At 40.4% G+C, this 13,780-nt stretch overlaps 2 protein-coding genes across 2 annotated transcripts; one reads left to right on the top strand and one right to left on the bottom strand.

Annotated features, from left to right (window-relative positions):
* Nucleotides 1–15: 15 nt before the first annotated feature.
* CSUI_006335 (diadenosine tetraphosphatase family protein) lies at nucleotides 16–10,611 on the bottom strand. The gene is made up of 6 exons (XM_068066498.1): nucleotides 9,900–10,611; nucleotides 8,668–8,972; nucleotides 6,666–7,980; nucleotides 4,979–5,232; nucleotides 2,879–2,968; nucleotides 16–2,081 (listed from the first exon to the last, which is right to left on the bottom strand). The coding sequence occupies exons 1-3, from the start codon at nucleotides 10,131–10,133 to the stop codon at nucleotides 7,869–7,871; spliced, it is 651 nt and encodes a 216-aa protein (XP_067921525.1). The 5' UTR covers nucleotides 10,134–10,611; the 3' UTR covers nucleotides 16–2,081; nucleotides 2,879–2,968; nucleotides 4,979–5,232; nucleotides 6,666–7,868.
* Nucleotides 10,612–10,804: 193 nt separating this feature from the next.
* Nucleotides 10,805–13,746, top strand: CSUI_006336 (uncharacterized protein). The gene is made up of 2 exons (XM_068066499.1): nucleotides 10,805–11,821; nucleotides 12,404–13,746. The coding sequence occupies exons 1-2, from the start codon at nucleotides 11,645–11,647 to the stop codon at nucleotides 12,617–12,619; spliced, it is 393 nt and encodes a 130-aa protein (XP_067921526.1). The 5' UTR covers nucleotides 10,805–11,644; the 3' UTR covers nucleotides 12,620–13,746.
* Nucleotides 13,747–13,780: the final 34 nt, after the last annotated feature.

Raw genomic sequence — 13,780 nt, forward strand, 5'->3', positions numbered from 1 at the left:
AAGAAAGAAAAGTGTGAAGTGGATTATAGAGAAGGAAAGACAAGCAGGAAATTACGGTTTTACTCGAATTCTTCAGATGGACGGAACAGACTTAATGTCTCTCTAGATACATCTACGCGAGGAAGAGAAAATTCACGATTTACATAAGGAAGAGGGAGAGGAGGAGATATCTTGCTGCTAGATGAAATGAATGAAAGAATGGATGACTAACGGGGCAACCGAGAAAGAAAAGTAGAAGAGAGTGAGAAAAACCTGTTGCTTCACGCATCACACAGAGTCGATAGAAAGCACGAAGAGAGAGATCGGGGGTGAGGTGTATGTACACATGCGACAAGAGACCAGAAATCTGCAAAAAATGCTAATGAGGAAGCAAAACATCTCTCTCTGTCTCTATATATGTGGATGGAGTCACCGGCCTGTATGTACACGAGAAATACCTCGTACCTTTCTTTCTATCTCTGCTATCTTCTTTCTTCTACATCCACATAAAGACGTTTTTCTATCTCTCTCCACTGAGAAAGTCTGCCTTGTCTATCTCTCTCTCCTCTACTTTTCCCCTGTGTCTTTCATTCACTTTTTTCTTTTTGATCTTTCTTCCTTACCTCTAACTTCGTCAGTAAAAAGTCTCTCTCTGCCCTCCACCTCTCTACTCTTTCTTTCTTTCTCTTTGAGTTTGTAGCGCCTCTTACTCTTCTATCCATTCACTTTCGCTAAAGCATACTTCTATCTATCTACCTATATACATGCGTAGATATGCATGGAAAAATATATAGAGATGTCTATGTATATCATCGATCTGTATTCTCCGCTATTTTCTTTCTTTCTGTCTTTCATGAACGAGAATTTCTAGTTGGCTAGAGGATAAAAGTCTTGCTCCTCAGCCACGTGGACTCTTCTGTCTCGCTTTCTTCAATGTATAGTGATGCAAACCTAGTTAGCTAGATAACTATCTATATATATATATCTCTCTCTCCAGATCTATCTATCTGTCTCTGGCTAGCCATGGATATGCTATTCTGATAAGTTTTCCACTACGAGGCTGTCCTTATGTCAAGGACAAAGACAGAGCGACGAAGGAGGCGCGGTCGGCTTATATTCGGATAATTCCCCCTCCCTCCTTTCTAGACGACCTCTAGGAACTACTAGAACTACTACCAACCCATGTATGATAGCGATCGTGATAAAGAAAGAAAGAAAGGAACAAGTTTTCTTTTCGAGAGAGAGAGAGAGACAGTTGATCGGCTCTTCATTCATTCCTTCCCTTCCCAATCCTTCGTTCTCATTTATTAGACCACTTGAAGAAGACTACTCTCCTTTCTTTCTGTCATGTCTCTCTTTCATCCTCTCGTGTCTCTCTTTCTATCTATCTAAGATTCAAGAAAGAAAGAAGGAAGCGAAAGAGCGAAAGAAAGAAAAGAAAGACATCTACGAAGTCAGACGTTCACACAGGAGACAACACCGATATGTCTGCATCCTTTCAGACATATTTCATTGAAGAGAAGAACACAAAAAGAACGAAAGAAAGAGTGAGAAAGAAAGAAAGAAAGGAGAATTGCATAGAGTCTTCTCTTCTCTTCCTCAGTGGCGTGATGGCTAGTGTAGATGAGAAGAAGGTGTCTACAGGCAGGTGGTATGCTGTATATACACCCCACAGATCAAACAATACACACACATCTATACAGATGGAATCGAAGAAGAAAGGAGAGAAACGATCATAAGAGGACTAGGAATGAAGGCTCCGACATGAGAAAGGAACAAGAAGAAGAATCAGAACAGACATCTGACTCTTCTTCTTTTTCTTCTATCACTCTTCTCTGTTTCTTCTTCTCCCGTCGATCTTCTTCTTCTCTTTCTCCTGCACAGTCAGTCAGCTTCACATCGAGAGTTGAAGAAGAAGAAAAGAAAGAAAGAGGAGAGGGAGAGAAAGAGTCTTTCTCAAGCAGACAGCGCCAACACGAAGAATATCCCCTCTCTTAATTCTCTCTCTCTCTCTTCTTCTTTCTTTCCTCATGGTCTCTTTCTTTGTTTCTCTTACTCTTCTTTCTCTTCTACTTGAGGTAATTAAATAAATCTTTAGCGACCTGTAAATCGAAAGAGAGAAAGAAAGGACAGTCAGATAAAAAGCAACTACTACAAAGACATAGGTATGACCATCATGTGCGAACATGTAGGTATACATCTATAGATACACATATATATAGAGAGAGAGAGAGACATGAGATATATTTGGAAAGAAAGAGATAAGAATGGGAATGAGAAATAGAGAGAGAGTGTCTCGTCAATCTATCTATCTATCTTTCCGTGTCCCATCTATCCGTTCCAGACAGAACACAGACGCTGTCTACACATTGAGGGGACAGAAAGAAAGGAATTTAAGAATGAGAAAGTTCGAAAAGAAAGAAGAAAAAGTTATCCCTGCCAATGAACTCTTAAGAAAAAGAGAAAAGATGAAAAAGACTTCTGAAGAAGCCTAATCCTCCATATACACCTACATGTCTTGTGTATGTGTATACACTAGAGATACTGTATAGACACTACACACACATGCATGCACTCTCAGGTATATACGTCCCTACATCTAGATCTACATGTGAACAGAGTGACTGATATACATACATATCCACACATCGAACTGAGATGTAAAGGAGAAAAGAGAGAGAGAAAGATCAACTTGAAATACATCCTCTACATAGATCAGGTATACGTCAATAGGAATGATTTAAAAGAAGAAGGAGAAGATACAGAGAGATTCAAGATATATAGTGAAAAGAAAAGAACAAAGATAGGCAATGAAGAAGAGCGTGATACATCTACGATAGAGATAGATAGATCACGGATAGATTAAAGATAGATAGATTAGAGATAGAGTGTGACTTACACATCTATCAATACACACATGAAGTTCCTCGTATTGGCCCGAGCAATTGCCTTTGTTGTCGACACGAGAATTCACTCTCTTACGGCATGCCTACAGAAAGAATTGAAAAAGAGAAGAGACGAAGAAAGAAGCAAGGAGAAGAAAGAAGATATGAAAGACGAAGAAAAGATTTTGATATGGATGGAGGTATGTCAAGAGAAAGAGAAGGGACATTTCTCTCTCATCTCCAGTCTATCGTAATCTAAAGAAAGCCGACCTTTCCTCTCTTCTTCTCTTTCTTTTCTTTCTTCTCCTTTTTCTTCTTGTTGATCTTCTTCTTTCAAGACCCATCGACAAAAATGTAAGAAGAGACCTATCACGCGAAGTCACGGTCGACCTCTACCCATCTGTCCGTAACTCCGTAGTCGTGCAATTAACACTATTTCTTCTCTCGATCTTATATTCGGAGAAGGAAGTGCTTAAGTGTCTGTTTAAATCACTTCGCTCTTCCCTCTCTTCTCTTCTTCTCTCATTGTCTATCATATGAAACAGAAATCCTGGATCGTTGACGCGATCGACCACATCCTTGTCAGCTGTACGTACACCGTAAATCTAGTCTACTGGCGATGGATATACAAAGAAAAGAAGAGAGAGAAAAAAAAAGTCTTAGGGAAGAAAGAAGTTAATCAAATTCACACTTGAACACTTCAGTCTCCGAATATAAGACCGGGAGAAGAAATACTGTTAGCTGCTTCTCAAAAAAGAGGGAAAAATACATGACAGAGAGAGAGAGAGTGTGTGCATGTATATGTTTAGGTATGTACAAAGAGAAGGAGATCTGCGATACAGATACTTACATATAGATAAATGTATCTATAAAGATATATACATATATATATATACATTTCTATATATATACATATATATAGTGACGACGACAAAGATCTTTTACACCGTATGAGTAATCTTTTCTTTTCCTTTTTCGACTCCCCTTGACCTTCCTCTCCTCTTTTCTTTTCGTCTCTCTTCAACGACTGAGGAATGAAGAAACTGACTGTAACTATCTTGTAGACACCCGAAGAAAGAAAGAAAGAAAAAGGAGAAGAAAAAAGCATTCCAAGAGAGAAGATCGACAACGGAGAAGACACCTCATGTATGTCTTATGTGGACATGCACACAAACCAACAAAAGCATCACATATGGATATATACATATCTATATATATATAGATATAGGTAGATAGATTCGAGATAGATTGAAGATAGATTAGAGATGGATCAAAGGATCAAAAATAGATGGATGTTTTCTTCCTTAAGTTAGTACAGCGGAGTGTTGAAGAACTGCACGAATTTTCTCTCTTTCTTCTTCTTTTCTTTCTCCATGCACCCCTCATTCAGTTCGAATAAAGAGAAAAAGAAAGTTGAAGAGAGAGACAAAAGAAGACAATGACCATATCTAAGATTGCTAAAGCAGGCTGGATTGAGAAAGGAAAAGGGGGAGAAGAGTGAAGTCTGTACAAGATGAAAGAAGAAGCCATAGTTAGGGGTGTGGCTTGGTTTGAGAAGTAAAGAGAAAGTCAGCTCATATCTATTGTATATACACATACGCACCCATGACCTCTCTCTCCCTCGCTCTCTCTCTCTACATTTGTATATATATATATATACCCATAGAGGCATAGATATCTGTGAACCTCTCCATATAGAGAGAGGAGAGAGGTCTCGGTATCTAAGCCTATCACCCGAATAAGGGAGTGTTTTGCATGGGTAGTCGTACGGGGCATTTGTATTTCACTTGTGAACTCTATTACGTCTCTATCCATCTCTCTCTCTGAACGACATGGAGAGACGTGCTATGCGCTATCGAGAGAGAGTATGAGAAGTGCTTTCCCGACCTTCAGAGAAACAGCCCTGTCACTCCAAGAGAAACGAGAGAGAAGCGACAGGAACATAAGGAGAGAGAAGTAGAGGAGGAGGAGGCTAGTTAAAGAGAAGGTGAAACAAGAGAGAGGAAGCTGAAGAAGAGCATCGATTGATCGACACTAATTCTTACAAGACAAGTCTTAGAAGAGATCCAGTGCGTTTTCTTCATTGCCGTTTTTGTCTTTCGTGTCGAACTTACATCATATTCATTCACCCAGAGAGAGCACTGGGCCGTACATGACGGCTCGAGCTTCTTCCTAGGATCTACCAGACGCTCCGAGGGATCCTTAGGAGGAATGTACTTCGGAAACTTCACGAACAATTCACAGTAATACGGGAAAGACATCTTGACAACGCAAAAAGAGAACGAAAGCGAAAGAAAGAGAGAAGGACAGGAGGAGAAGAAGAGGAAGAAAGGAAGAAGAAGATGTGTGGAGAAGAAGAAGACGGAGACTGAAAAAGCAAGAAAAGGAGATGGAGAGAGAGAAAAGAAAGATACGGCCCTTTCGGGTGTGTTTAGACGGATGAAGAATCTGAAAGGATTCTTTCTCAAGGAAGGAGAGGAGAAAGATATGACGGAAAGCGGAATTTCTCGTGTAAGAATAATGGACTAAACGACCGACGTCCTATAGTTCTTTTTCTCTCACGAAAGGAGAAAACTAGGATAAGAAAGGAAAAGGAAGCCGGGAACGAAGAGAATGAAAGAGATCTTGCTTTTCCGTCCCCAGTCTTATATACGGGGGCGACAAAGCCGGAAAGAAAAGTCTCTCCTCGTGGCCCTCTTCCCATCAGAGGCAAAAGAGGAATCGGCTTATAGACGGAGAGACGACCTTTCTCCCGGTAGTGTTCGCACTGACTGTTTCAGCTATATATATATATCTTCTTTTCTTTTTTGTGTGGTGGTGCTGGGTGTGTGTAGGCTCTCCTCTGCTGGTCTCTTCTCTGGAGAGATGCCAGAAGGAAGTAAACAAACGAAGCGAATCAAGACAAGGGGAGATGTACATAAAGTAAAGACCAACTTCTTTTTCGAGGAGAGAGAAGAAAAGAGATGGAGAAAGGAAGAAGAACAATAAGACGGAAAACTTCGATGCTGGGGAAAGACTACAGAAGATCGGGAAAGTCTTTCTTTTTTCTATCATTTGCGTAGGAACGTTGGTTATGAAAGGACGGCCGGTGGGCTCTATTCGAAGAAAAGACATTCTACACTGTGTTCGTGTGTAGGTAGATGAATAACGAAGCATACCGGAGCAGATACGCACGAGTTAGTATCCGGGGTTGAGGTGTATGTACACCTCAGGGATACTTCTACTGCCGAGTTTAGCCTTTTGTCGTCGCGCTTTCTTCTTTCGTTGGCACGAAAGTGATCTAAGAGAGAATACCAAGAAACTGATAGCGTCTTCTCTAACTTCATTTCCTCTATTTCACAAATATACCTTCTCCACTGCTTACAACTTCTTCTTTTTCTTCCTGTCTGTCTTCTTTCTCATTCAGTCGCTCTTCAGAGATTCCTCTACCTATAAATTTTTGTCCTGAGGACCACTGATCATTCCTTCCTTCTTTCACAGTAAACAACTAATGCCTGCTTCGCGCGCTCGATGCCTTCTGATGGAGGCACTCAGTGTACAGAGGAGACAGGGACTGAGACAATTTTCTTCGCTTCTTTTATCTTAGACAGTCATACACACACTCCAACGGGACGAGGGTCCAAGTGTATGTACACCTCAGCTCAGGAGTATAGACACCCGATTCCAAGTGTATAGGCACCTATCCTGGTAGTAGACCCCTGCTCTTCCTGTATATACACTGCAAGGTTCTTTTGAATGTTCAGCTAACAAGCGACGCCGGTATTCGCGACACACTATGAAAGCGCTTTCTGATATCCCTACATCTGCTTCTTCAATCTTCTCCAGCTCTCCATAGAAAAGTGTTTTCTCCTCTCTCTTTGTCTCCTTTTATCGTCGTTTCGGTTGCCGGCCGAGCTACCTGTCGTTGAGACGGCACACACAGAACCGCTACTGCTGTACTGTCGGGAGGGAAATATCTCTATTTCTGCTACAGAAAACTTCTCTATTCTACAAGATGAGAACCCTCGTTTTCTCTCTTTTCTTTGGCTCGAGAAACTCTTCAATGCCGAGGCCATCCCTCCTAGTGAACAATGAAGAGATAGAAGGGGAAGAAGAAAAAGAAAGTAGAAAGAAAGAGGGGCTAAACGAAGAGAAGGTTCAAGTCCGAGGCTTTTCTGCACTCTCAACTCTTCCTCTATTATCCCTTTCTCTCCCCTCTCTCTGAGGAGAACAAGAAGAATATGATAGAAAAGAGAGAGGAGGAGTCTCTTAATGTATCACCTCTCCTTTCTATCCACACAATGAAAGAGAAAAGACAGAAAAGCGAAGTCTTTGTCTCTGACCACACAGCACTGGCAAACGACACGATATCACAAGATATTGAAGAAAGGGAACACGAAGAAAAAGAAGAAGAGGTTCTTGCTGGCGATGAAGAAGATGAAGAAGAAGAAAGAAGAGAAAAAAATCGAGGGAACCTGTTCTCGCTATTCTGCCAAGCGGAGGAAGTCTCCTCCATCAGAAACGAAGAAAGGTCGAATACATACACACACATATACATATATGCATGCGTACTATGTGTATGTATACATATGTATGTGTACGTTCACCCTATCATGAGAATGGAGCTCGAGAGAGACAACGATATAATTTGCATGCATGCGGGTGGACATCCTACCCCCGTTCGGCTGTATAGACAGCTAGATACAGAAGGAAAGACCTGGACATGTGAACGTCTGTCTATCTATTTGTATGAAGAAGCTAACGTTTCGCAAATGTATAAAGACTTATGAATGTGTATATATGATGTTTTGAAAGGAGAAGACGAAGGAAGATGATACTAATCGATCCACCTCTGTGTCTATCTCTCTAAGTATGTATAGACATGTGTGTATCGATTCTTGCACGCCTTTTTTACATGCTCTGTTAAGACAGACAGGAGACGTCCTTCTTCCTCTTCTTCTCCCTTCTTTTCTTCTCTTCTCTTAAATCTTTCCTTCTTTCTCTTCTTTCTCTCCTTTTCTTCTCCTAATTCTTCCCTTCTTCTTTTTCTTCTTCCTCTTCTTGTTTCGCGGCTAGAGTCTTCATCCACTCTCGAAGCTCGAGAGCCTCATCGATCATATCCTGCCGCGTTCTTGGCCTACGAAGAAAGAGAAAGAAAGAATGACAAAGAAAGAGAAAGAAAGAGTGAGAAAGAAAGAAAGAAAGATCAGTGAATGAATGAATGAAAGGGAAAAAGAAAAGAGGAAACGTAAGACAGAAAGAGAGAGAGAAAAATGAGAATGATAGAAGAAAAGACTCAGTGAGAGAAAGAAACAAAGAAAGAAAGCAGTGTGGTACATGGGAGACTTTATGGAGTCTCCCTGTAGTCTAGATGGACAGCTGTACATACACCTGGTATAAGAGAAAGGAAGAGCCTTGAGAGATATCAGATATTCACGTATATACAGATAGAAAGACACATACAGATCAATAAGCCTATACAACTCTATATCGTACTATACTCGAATAGATCTCCTACCTATATATACCTAGGTAAGTCTCCGTTTTTCTTCTATGTACACAATGTCCTGCTACATATATCAACAATATACTTCTTCTGCACTTCCATTCTCCTCTCTCTTTCTCTATCTATGTCTCAATTAATCTCTATGTCTGGATTGTCGAAAGATCATGTAGAGAGAGAGTCTTCTTCTCTAGCCATCTACACCTCTCTCTCTCCCTGTGAAGAACATAGAGATTTCTCTGTCCTTGAAAGAAACTGTCTCGCGATCTTTCTCTCCTAATTTTCTTCTCCGATCTGTTTTTTTTTCTTTTCAATTCTTACTTCTGCTCTTCACGATCTACTCCAGGTCTCTGCTTCTCTTCATTCTCCTTCTTATCTTTCTCTTCTTTCTTCTCTCCTTGTCCTACTTTCTTTGCCTCGTTATCTTTTCTTAACTTGTCAAAGTCATGTGGGAATCTAGGCATGATGTGAAGGTGTACATGTGCGACGGTCTGTCCGCTCGCTTTGCCGTCTTGAAGAGTTATGTTATAAGAATCCGCCTTATATTTGGTGACAAGCAACTGAGCGACGAGACGGGCTGTATGAAAGAGATCAGATACTTCTTCTCTCGTCAAATCTTGAAAGCGCTGAAGAATAGAAGAAAAAGAAAGAAAAGACGAAAAGAAGGATGGATGGGGGTGACACGAGAAAAGAGAAAAGACAGAAAGGATGATAGATCGTATGAAATAAAAAATAGATAGATAGATTAAAGATAGATAGATAGACAGATATACCGGCTTGATATGTAGATAGATGGATAGACTGAAGATGTATGAATATACCGTCTTGACGTGTAGGTGTACATACACCGGAGAGATAAGCATAGGGGGGGCTCCAGCCGGGGAGGGGAATGAAACCTCCAGAAATGGTATTTATAAAGATGTCTATATACACAGTATGTGTAGATGCCTACTGTATACCATATGTATACGAAGGAACCTGAGGTGTACGTACAGATGGAGACAGGTATGACAATGTGTAACTGACGCTAGTAGAGATTAGAATGAAAGGAATTTTAAGGAAAGACATTTCTATTAAAGAAAAAGATACAGTATGAGAGATACTTGTGTTTTTCTTCTGAGCTCTGCTTCTCTCTGCATGAGGTGTACATACACCTGATTTCCGTAGTATCACAATGCATAACCTCACTACAATCTCTCCCGGTCTCACACTAATCTTTTTCCTATCGTATTTTCATCTCTATATGTATCTATCTGTATCGTCCTATCTCTCTCTATATAGATTTCTTTAATCTATCAATTACCTACTTATAAGGCTGTATGCTGTATATCGTAATATGTACATCTCTCTATATATATCTATCTACGTATAGATCTGCCTGTAGTTGAGAGAGCTCTGAGACAAGATCTTTTCTAGCAGTCTTCTTCCAAGCGACCACATGAAAGAGAAGACCAAGACCGTGTGAATTTACGTAAAAAAGAAGAAGAAAGACAAATTTCACTGCCGCTTCATCTTCCCCCTTCTTTCCTCGTCTCTTTTTCAGGTGTACGTACAGCGACAACACGTTTGGGAGAGACAAGGACATGGCCAGGAAGAACAGGCTTTAAATTGGTGAAGGCGATGGATAGGGAATTCCAGAGAAAGACTTCTCCTCTCTCTATAGGCCATTGCGCAAAGCTATACTTCTCTCTTAAATCGTCGTCTCCGTTATACTTCATCCAGTCGATCTTCTTCTTGTTGTTCTTCTCCCCCCCCCCCGAGGACTTTTCTTCTCCAAGCTTGTTCATCCTCTCTTCTTCTCCTTTCTCAGCCTCTTCGGCATGGCCTTCGATGGTCTTTACCTCTTCATGACAGACACCATCTTGTCTCTCTCTCTCTCTTTCCGACGAATGAAAAGCAGATCAGAAAAGAGAAGATGCGGCAAAAGAACAAGAAGGGATTAGGAAGGACAAGAAACCGCAAAGGAGAAGAAAGGAAGGAAAGAGAAAAAAAGAAAGAAAGAAGTGAATGAAAAGAAAGAAAGATGAAGAAGAGCTCTCTATGTGTGAGTTTGTGTGGGCGAGTGCGTCGATCAAGTCGGAGAAGAGGCTATCGACACGGTCACTCTTCTTGTTGATCCTTTTACCAGAAGTCCTATCGCAACTTCTCCTCCTTCTATTTCTTCTTCTACACTTTATCCCAAAGTCTGAATCGTGTTAGATCAAAAGAAAAAAGAGAAAAAAGGAAAAGAGGGTATCACCAAGAAGTAGGGTAGGTACGTTTCTGTATGCTTCAACAGGGTGTTCCTCCCTCTCGTCCCAGTAGGAGGAGGAGATGTCCCTCGGGCATCGCCATCGCGTGTCATGGACGGAAAGACCAAGATTCTTTACTACTGCATGCGTGCATGCATGCATGGAATGACGGAAGTCGAGAGGTAAGATGAAGGAGCGATCCAAGAGAAGATCATGAGGAAGAAGAGGAAGATACACATCAATCGATGGAGTTACGACGAGGCTGATAGATACAAGATGCGAGCGGATGGAAGAGAGGGCGAGAAGGAAAGAGATAAAGAGAGGGAGAGAGAAAAGTTCTCATCGTGAGAAAGATGCAGGAAAAGAATGTTTTTTCTCTCTTTGTCTTCTTTCCTTTCTCTGAAGGTGCTTTACACTTACTTCCGAGCTACAGAAGTTCATGAAAGAAGAGAGACAGGACAACGACACAGACAGGAAATCTGAAAGGAGATATCTTCTTTTTCTTCTCTTTTCTTCTTCTTTTCTTCTTCTCTTTTTTCTCGTCATATCTTCTACGCTTTCTTCCTTATTGCGAAAGAAAACTTCTTTCCGTAGACATTTATCTTTCTTTTCTTCGTCATCGCTGACTCTCTTTCTTTTACCTTTTTCCCCTTTGTCTCTTTCTTCTTTTTCTTTTCTCCTTCTTCAACAATCTCTTTCTCCAGCCGTTTCTTTCCTCCTCTCCTTCCCTCTCTCTGTCTCTGTCTCCCTGTCTTCTTCTTAACAAGAGATTTCAGAACACAACGGGAGCTAGTGATGAGCCGCCCTCCTCTTTCTTTCTTTCTCTTTCTTCTTTCTCTTCCTTTTCTTTCAACGGTCATTCCGTCTCTCCTGTCTTTCTTCCTCTTCCCCTCGAGAGGTTTCTTTCTTTCTTCTTCTCTCTGGCGCGTAGCAAATCTCTTTAGATCACGAAACAGCCTTTGCTATCCTTCATGACTTTCTTTCTCGTTCTCTTTCTTTCTTTCTTCTCTCTTTCTCTCCGTTCCATTCCTTGTTGCTAAATCTCTTCTTTACTATTTCTCCAGTTCATGATGACGCAAGAAAGTCAGCTTCCCCTTTCTTCTTCTTCTATATCTCATATGAAGGAAGAGGAGCAAGAAGAAAAGGATAAGAAAGAAGAAATTTCCAAAGTTCTGCAACGGATGAAGTGGGAGAGCGAAGAGCAGTGCAAGTCTAGACAAGCTTTTCTACACAAAGTTATGGATGTAAGAAAGAAATATAAAAGAAAGAGAACATTACCTCGATATACATCTCCATAGACATCTCTCTCTCTTCTTTCTCTCCTTCTTTTCCTTTCTTTCTTTCTTTTTCTTTCTTTCTTTTCCTTTCTCTCTTTTTCTTTCTTTCTTTCTCATGGGGATGACTACCTTCTCTTTAGAGAGCTTCTTAAATCTTCTCCTGTCTATCAGTCTTTTTCATATATATATAGTAGGATGATAGATGTTTTGTAAATTTACATGACAGCACTTTCTTAGGGTGTATGTACACCTTCCCCTGGTCTACTCTTCTTGGTATATGTCGTGTTTCTTCTTGGTAGAAAGGTGTCTTTTCTTCCTCTTTCTCTCTTTCAATTTTTCTTTTTCTCTTTCCTTCTTATTCCTCTCTCTCCGTTCACTCTCTCTCCCTCTATGTAGATATACACAGATACAGAGACATGAGTATACCTAAATAGAGATCGACAGACAGACTAAAGACAGATAGATAGATAGATAGATAGATCAAATAAGATGGATAGAGTAAATCGGATAGGTGTTTATTTTGTTTCTTGTCTGTGCGTTTCTGTGTAGGATTACACGAGACGTCTGGGTAGTGTGGACGTGGAGGAGATGAAGCTCTTGTCTTGTCTCTACTATAACGTTAAATATCTGCAGTGTACGTACGACCCAGCTCTTCTTCAGAAACTGCAATCTTACGATAAAAGTCTACTCCTGCATGCTTCCCACTCCGATCCAAAGAGAAAGAGAAACGTCTCTGCAGATCAAGATGACTTCATCACGAGCTAATTATAGGGGGAGCACACCCCCCTCAAACCTACTCTCGTAGACATACATAGACATACAGCTAGATAGATAGATAGATTAAAGATTGATAGATAGATTAAAGATAGGTGTGTATAGATGGATATAGATGCTGTAATGAGAGATTCTTTCCTTCTGTGAGTTTGTGTGTCTCTGTATGTGTATAGATAGATATATGTAGAGATATCTGTATCTATGCATGTACGGTTTCTCTATATATCTTTGTGTCTGGATATGTATATCTCTATCTAAGTGTGTATGTATGTGTATCTAGTAGTCATAATGTTGAGAAGAAGAAGTAGAAGAAGGAAGAGGAGGGAAGGGGAGGAATGTCTGTGTGCTGGGGGCTTGTGATTCTTCTGTTAAATTTCTTCTTCTTCTTGCTCTTTTTCCCTCTTCCAAAGTTTAGCACTCCGACCATCATGAACTTTCTCGTCACGAGGTGATAAGAAAAAGAAGAAAGAAAGAAAAGAAGAAAGAAAGAAAGTTCTTCCTTTTTTGATAGATAGGTTGACTTCCATGGGCGTGAAGATGAGAAAGCATCGAGATGTAACACCTGTGCGGTGTATCTACACCTCAACATCATGACACTCATCATGATGAAAGGCTTTCTCCTTTTTTTTCTTTTCATATTTCTCGATTTTCTTTTTCCTGAGAGTTCTTTCTTTTCTCTTTTTCTTTTTTGCATGTTGTCGGTATCATCTTCTTTAGTATCGTGCATAGAGTTCAAGGCCGACAGTAGATTTCTAGTTTCTCTCTTTCTTTTTGTCTCTTAACCCTCCTTCTCATCATCCCGTTTCTTCTTTCCCCCCCCTGTCTTTCAAAACGAGAGATCTATGAGAAATGCTTTCCTTTCACCTCTTCTTCTTTGGAGAGGAAAAATGAAGACGAGAGAGATGGCAAGAGATCGACATGAAAGACAAGAAAGACATTCTCTCGTCCGACTAGGCTTTTCAACTTCTTCGACTATTCCTATCACTTGTACCCCTACCCTTATGACAAATAAGGAAAAAGAAAAAGAAGAGGGAGAAAACTTTGATAGCTCCATATACATAGACATAGATATCTGTACATCTCTCTCTATCTATCAATCCATATATCAATATATACATATATATATATCTGTATATATATGTCTATATATAT

Source organism: Cystoisospora suis, assembly GCF_002600585.1.
Source record: "Cystoisospora suis strain Wien I chromosome Unknown contig_3190, whole genome shotgun sequence".
Taxonomy (NCBI): Eukaryota; Apicomplexa; class Conoidasida; order Eucoccidiorida; family Sarcocystidae; genus Cystoisospora; species Cystoisospora suis.

What these genes read in the sequence shown, in the direction of transcription:
- CSUI_006336 (XM_068066499.1), top strand. Translation starts at nt 11,645, where the DNA reads ATGATGACGCAAGAAAGTCAGCTTCCCCTTTCTTCTTCTTCTATATCT. An exon ending in TTCTACACAAAGTTATGGAT is followed by an intron (nt 11,822 to 12,403) that starts GTAAGAAAGAAA and finishes GTTTCTGTGTAG; the next exon opens with GATTACACGAGACGTCTGGG.
- CSUI_006335 (XM_068066498.1), bottom strand. Translation starts at nt 10,133, where the DNA reads ATGAACAAGCTTGGAGAAGAAAAGTCCTCGGGGGGGGGGGAGAAGAAC. An exon ending in CTCCCAAACGTGTTGTCGCT is followed by an intron (nt 8,973 to 9,899) that starts GTACGTACACCT and finishes TCTATTCTTCAG; the next exon opens with CGCTTTCAAGATTTGACGAG. An exon ending in GTAGATCGTGAAGAGCAGAA is followed by an intron (nt 7,981 to 8,667) that starts GTAAGAATTGAA and finishes CTTTCTTCGTAG; the next exon opens with GCCAAGAACGCGGCAGGATA.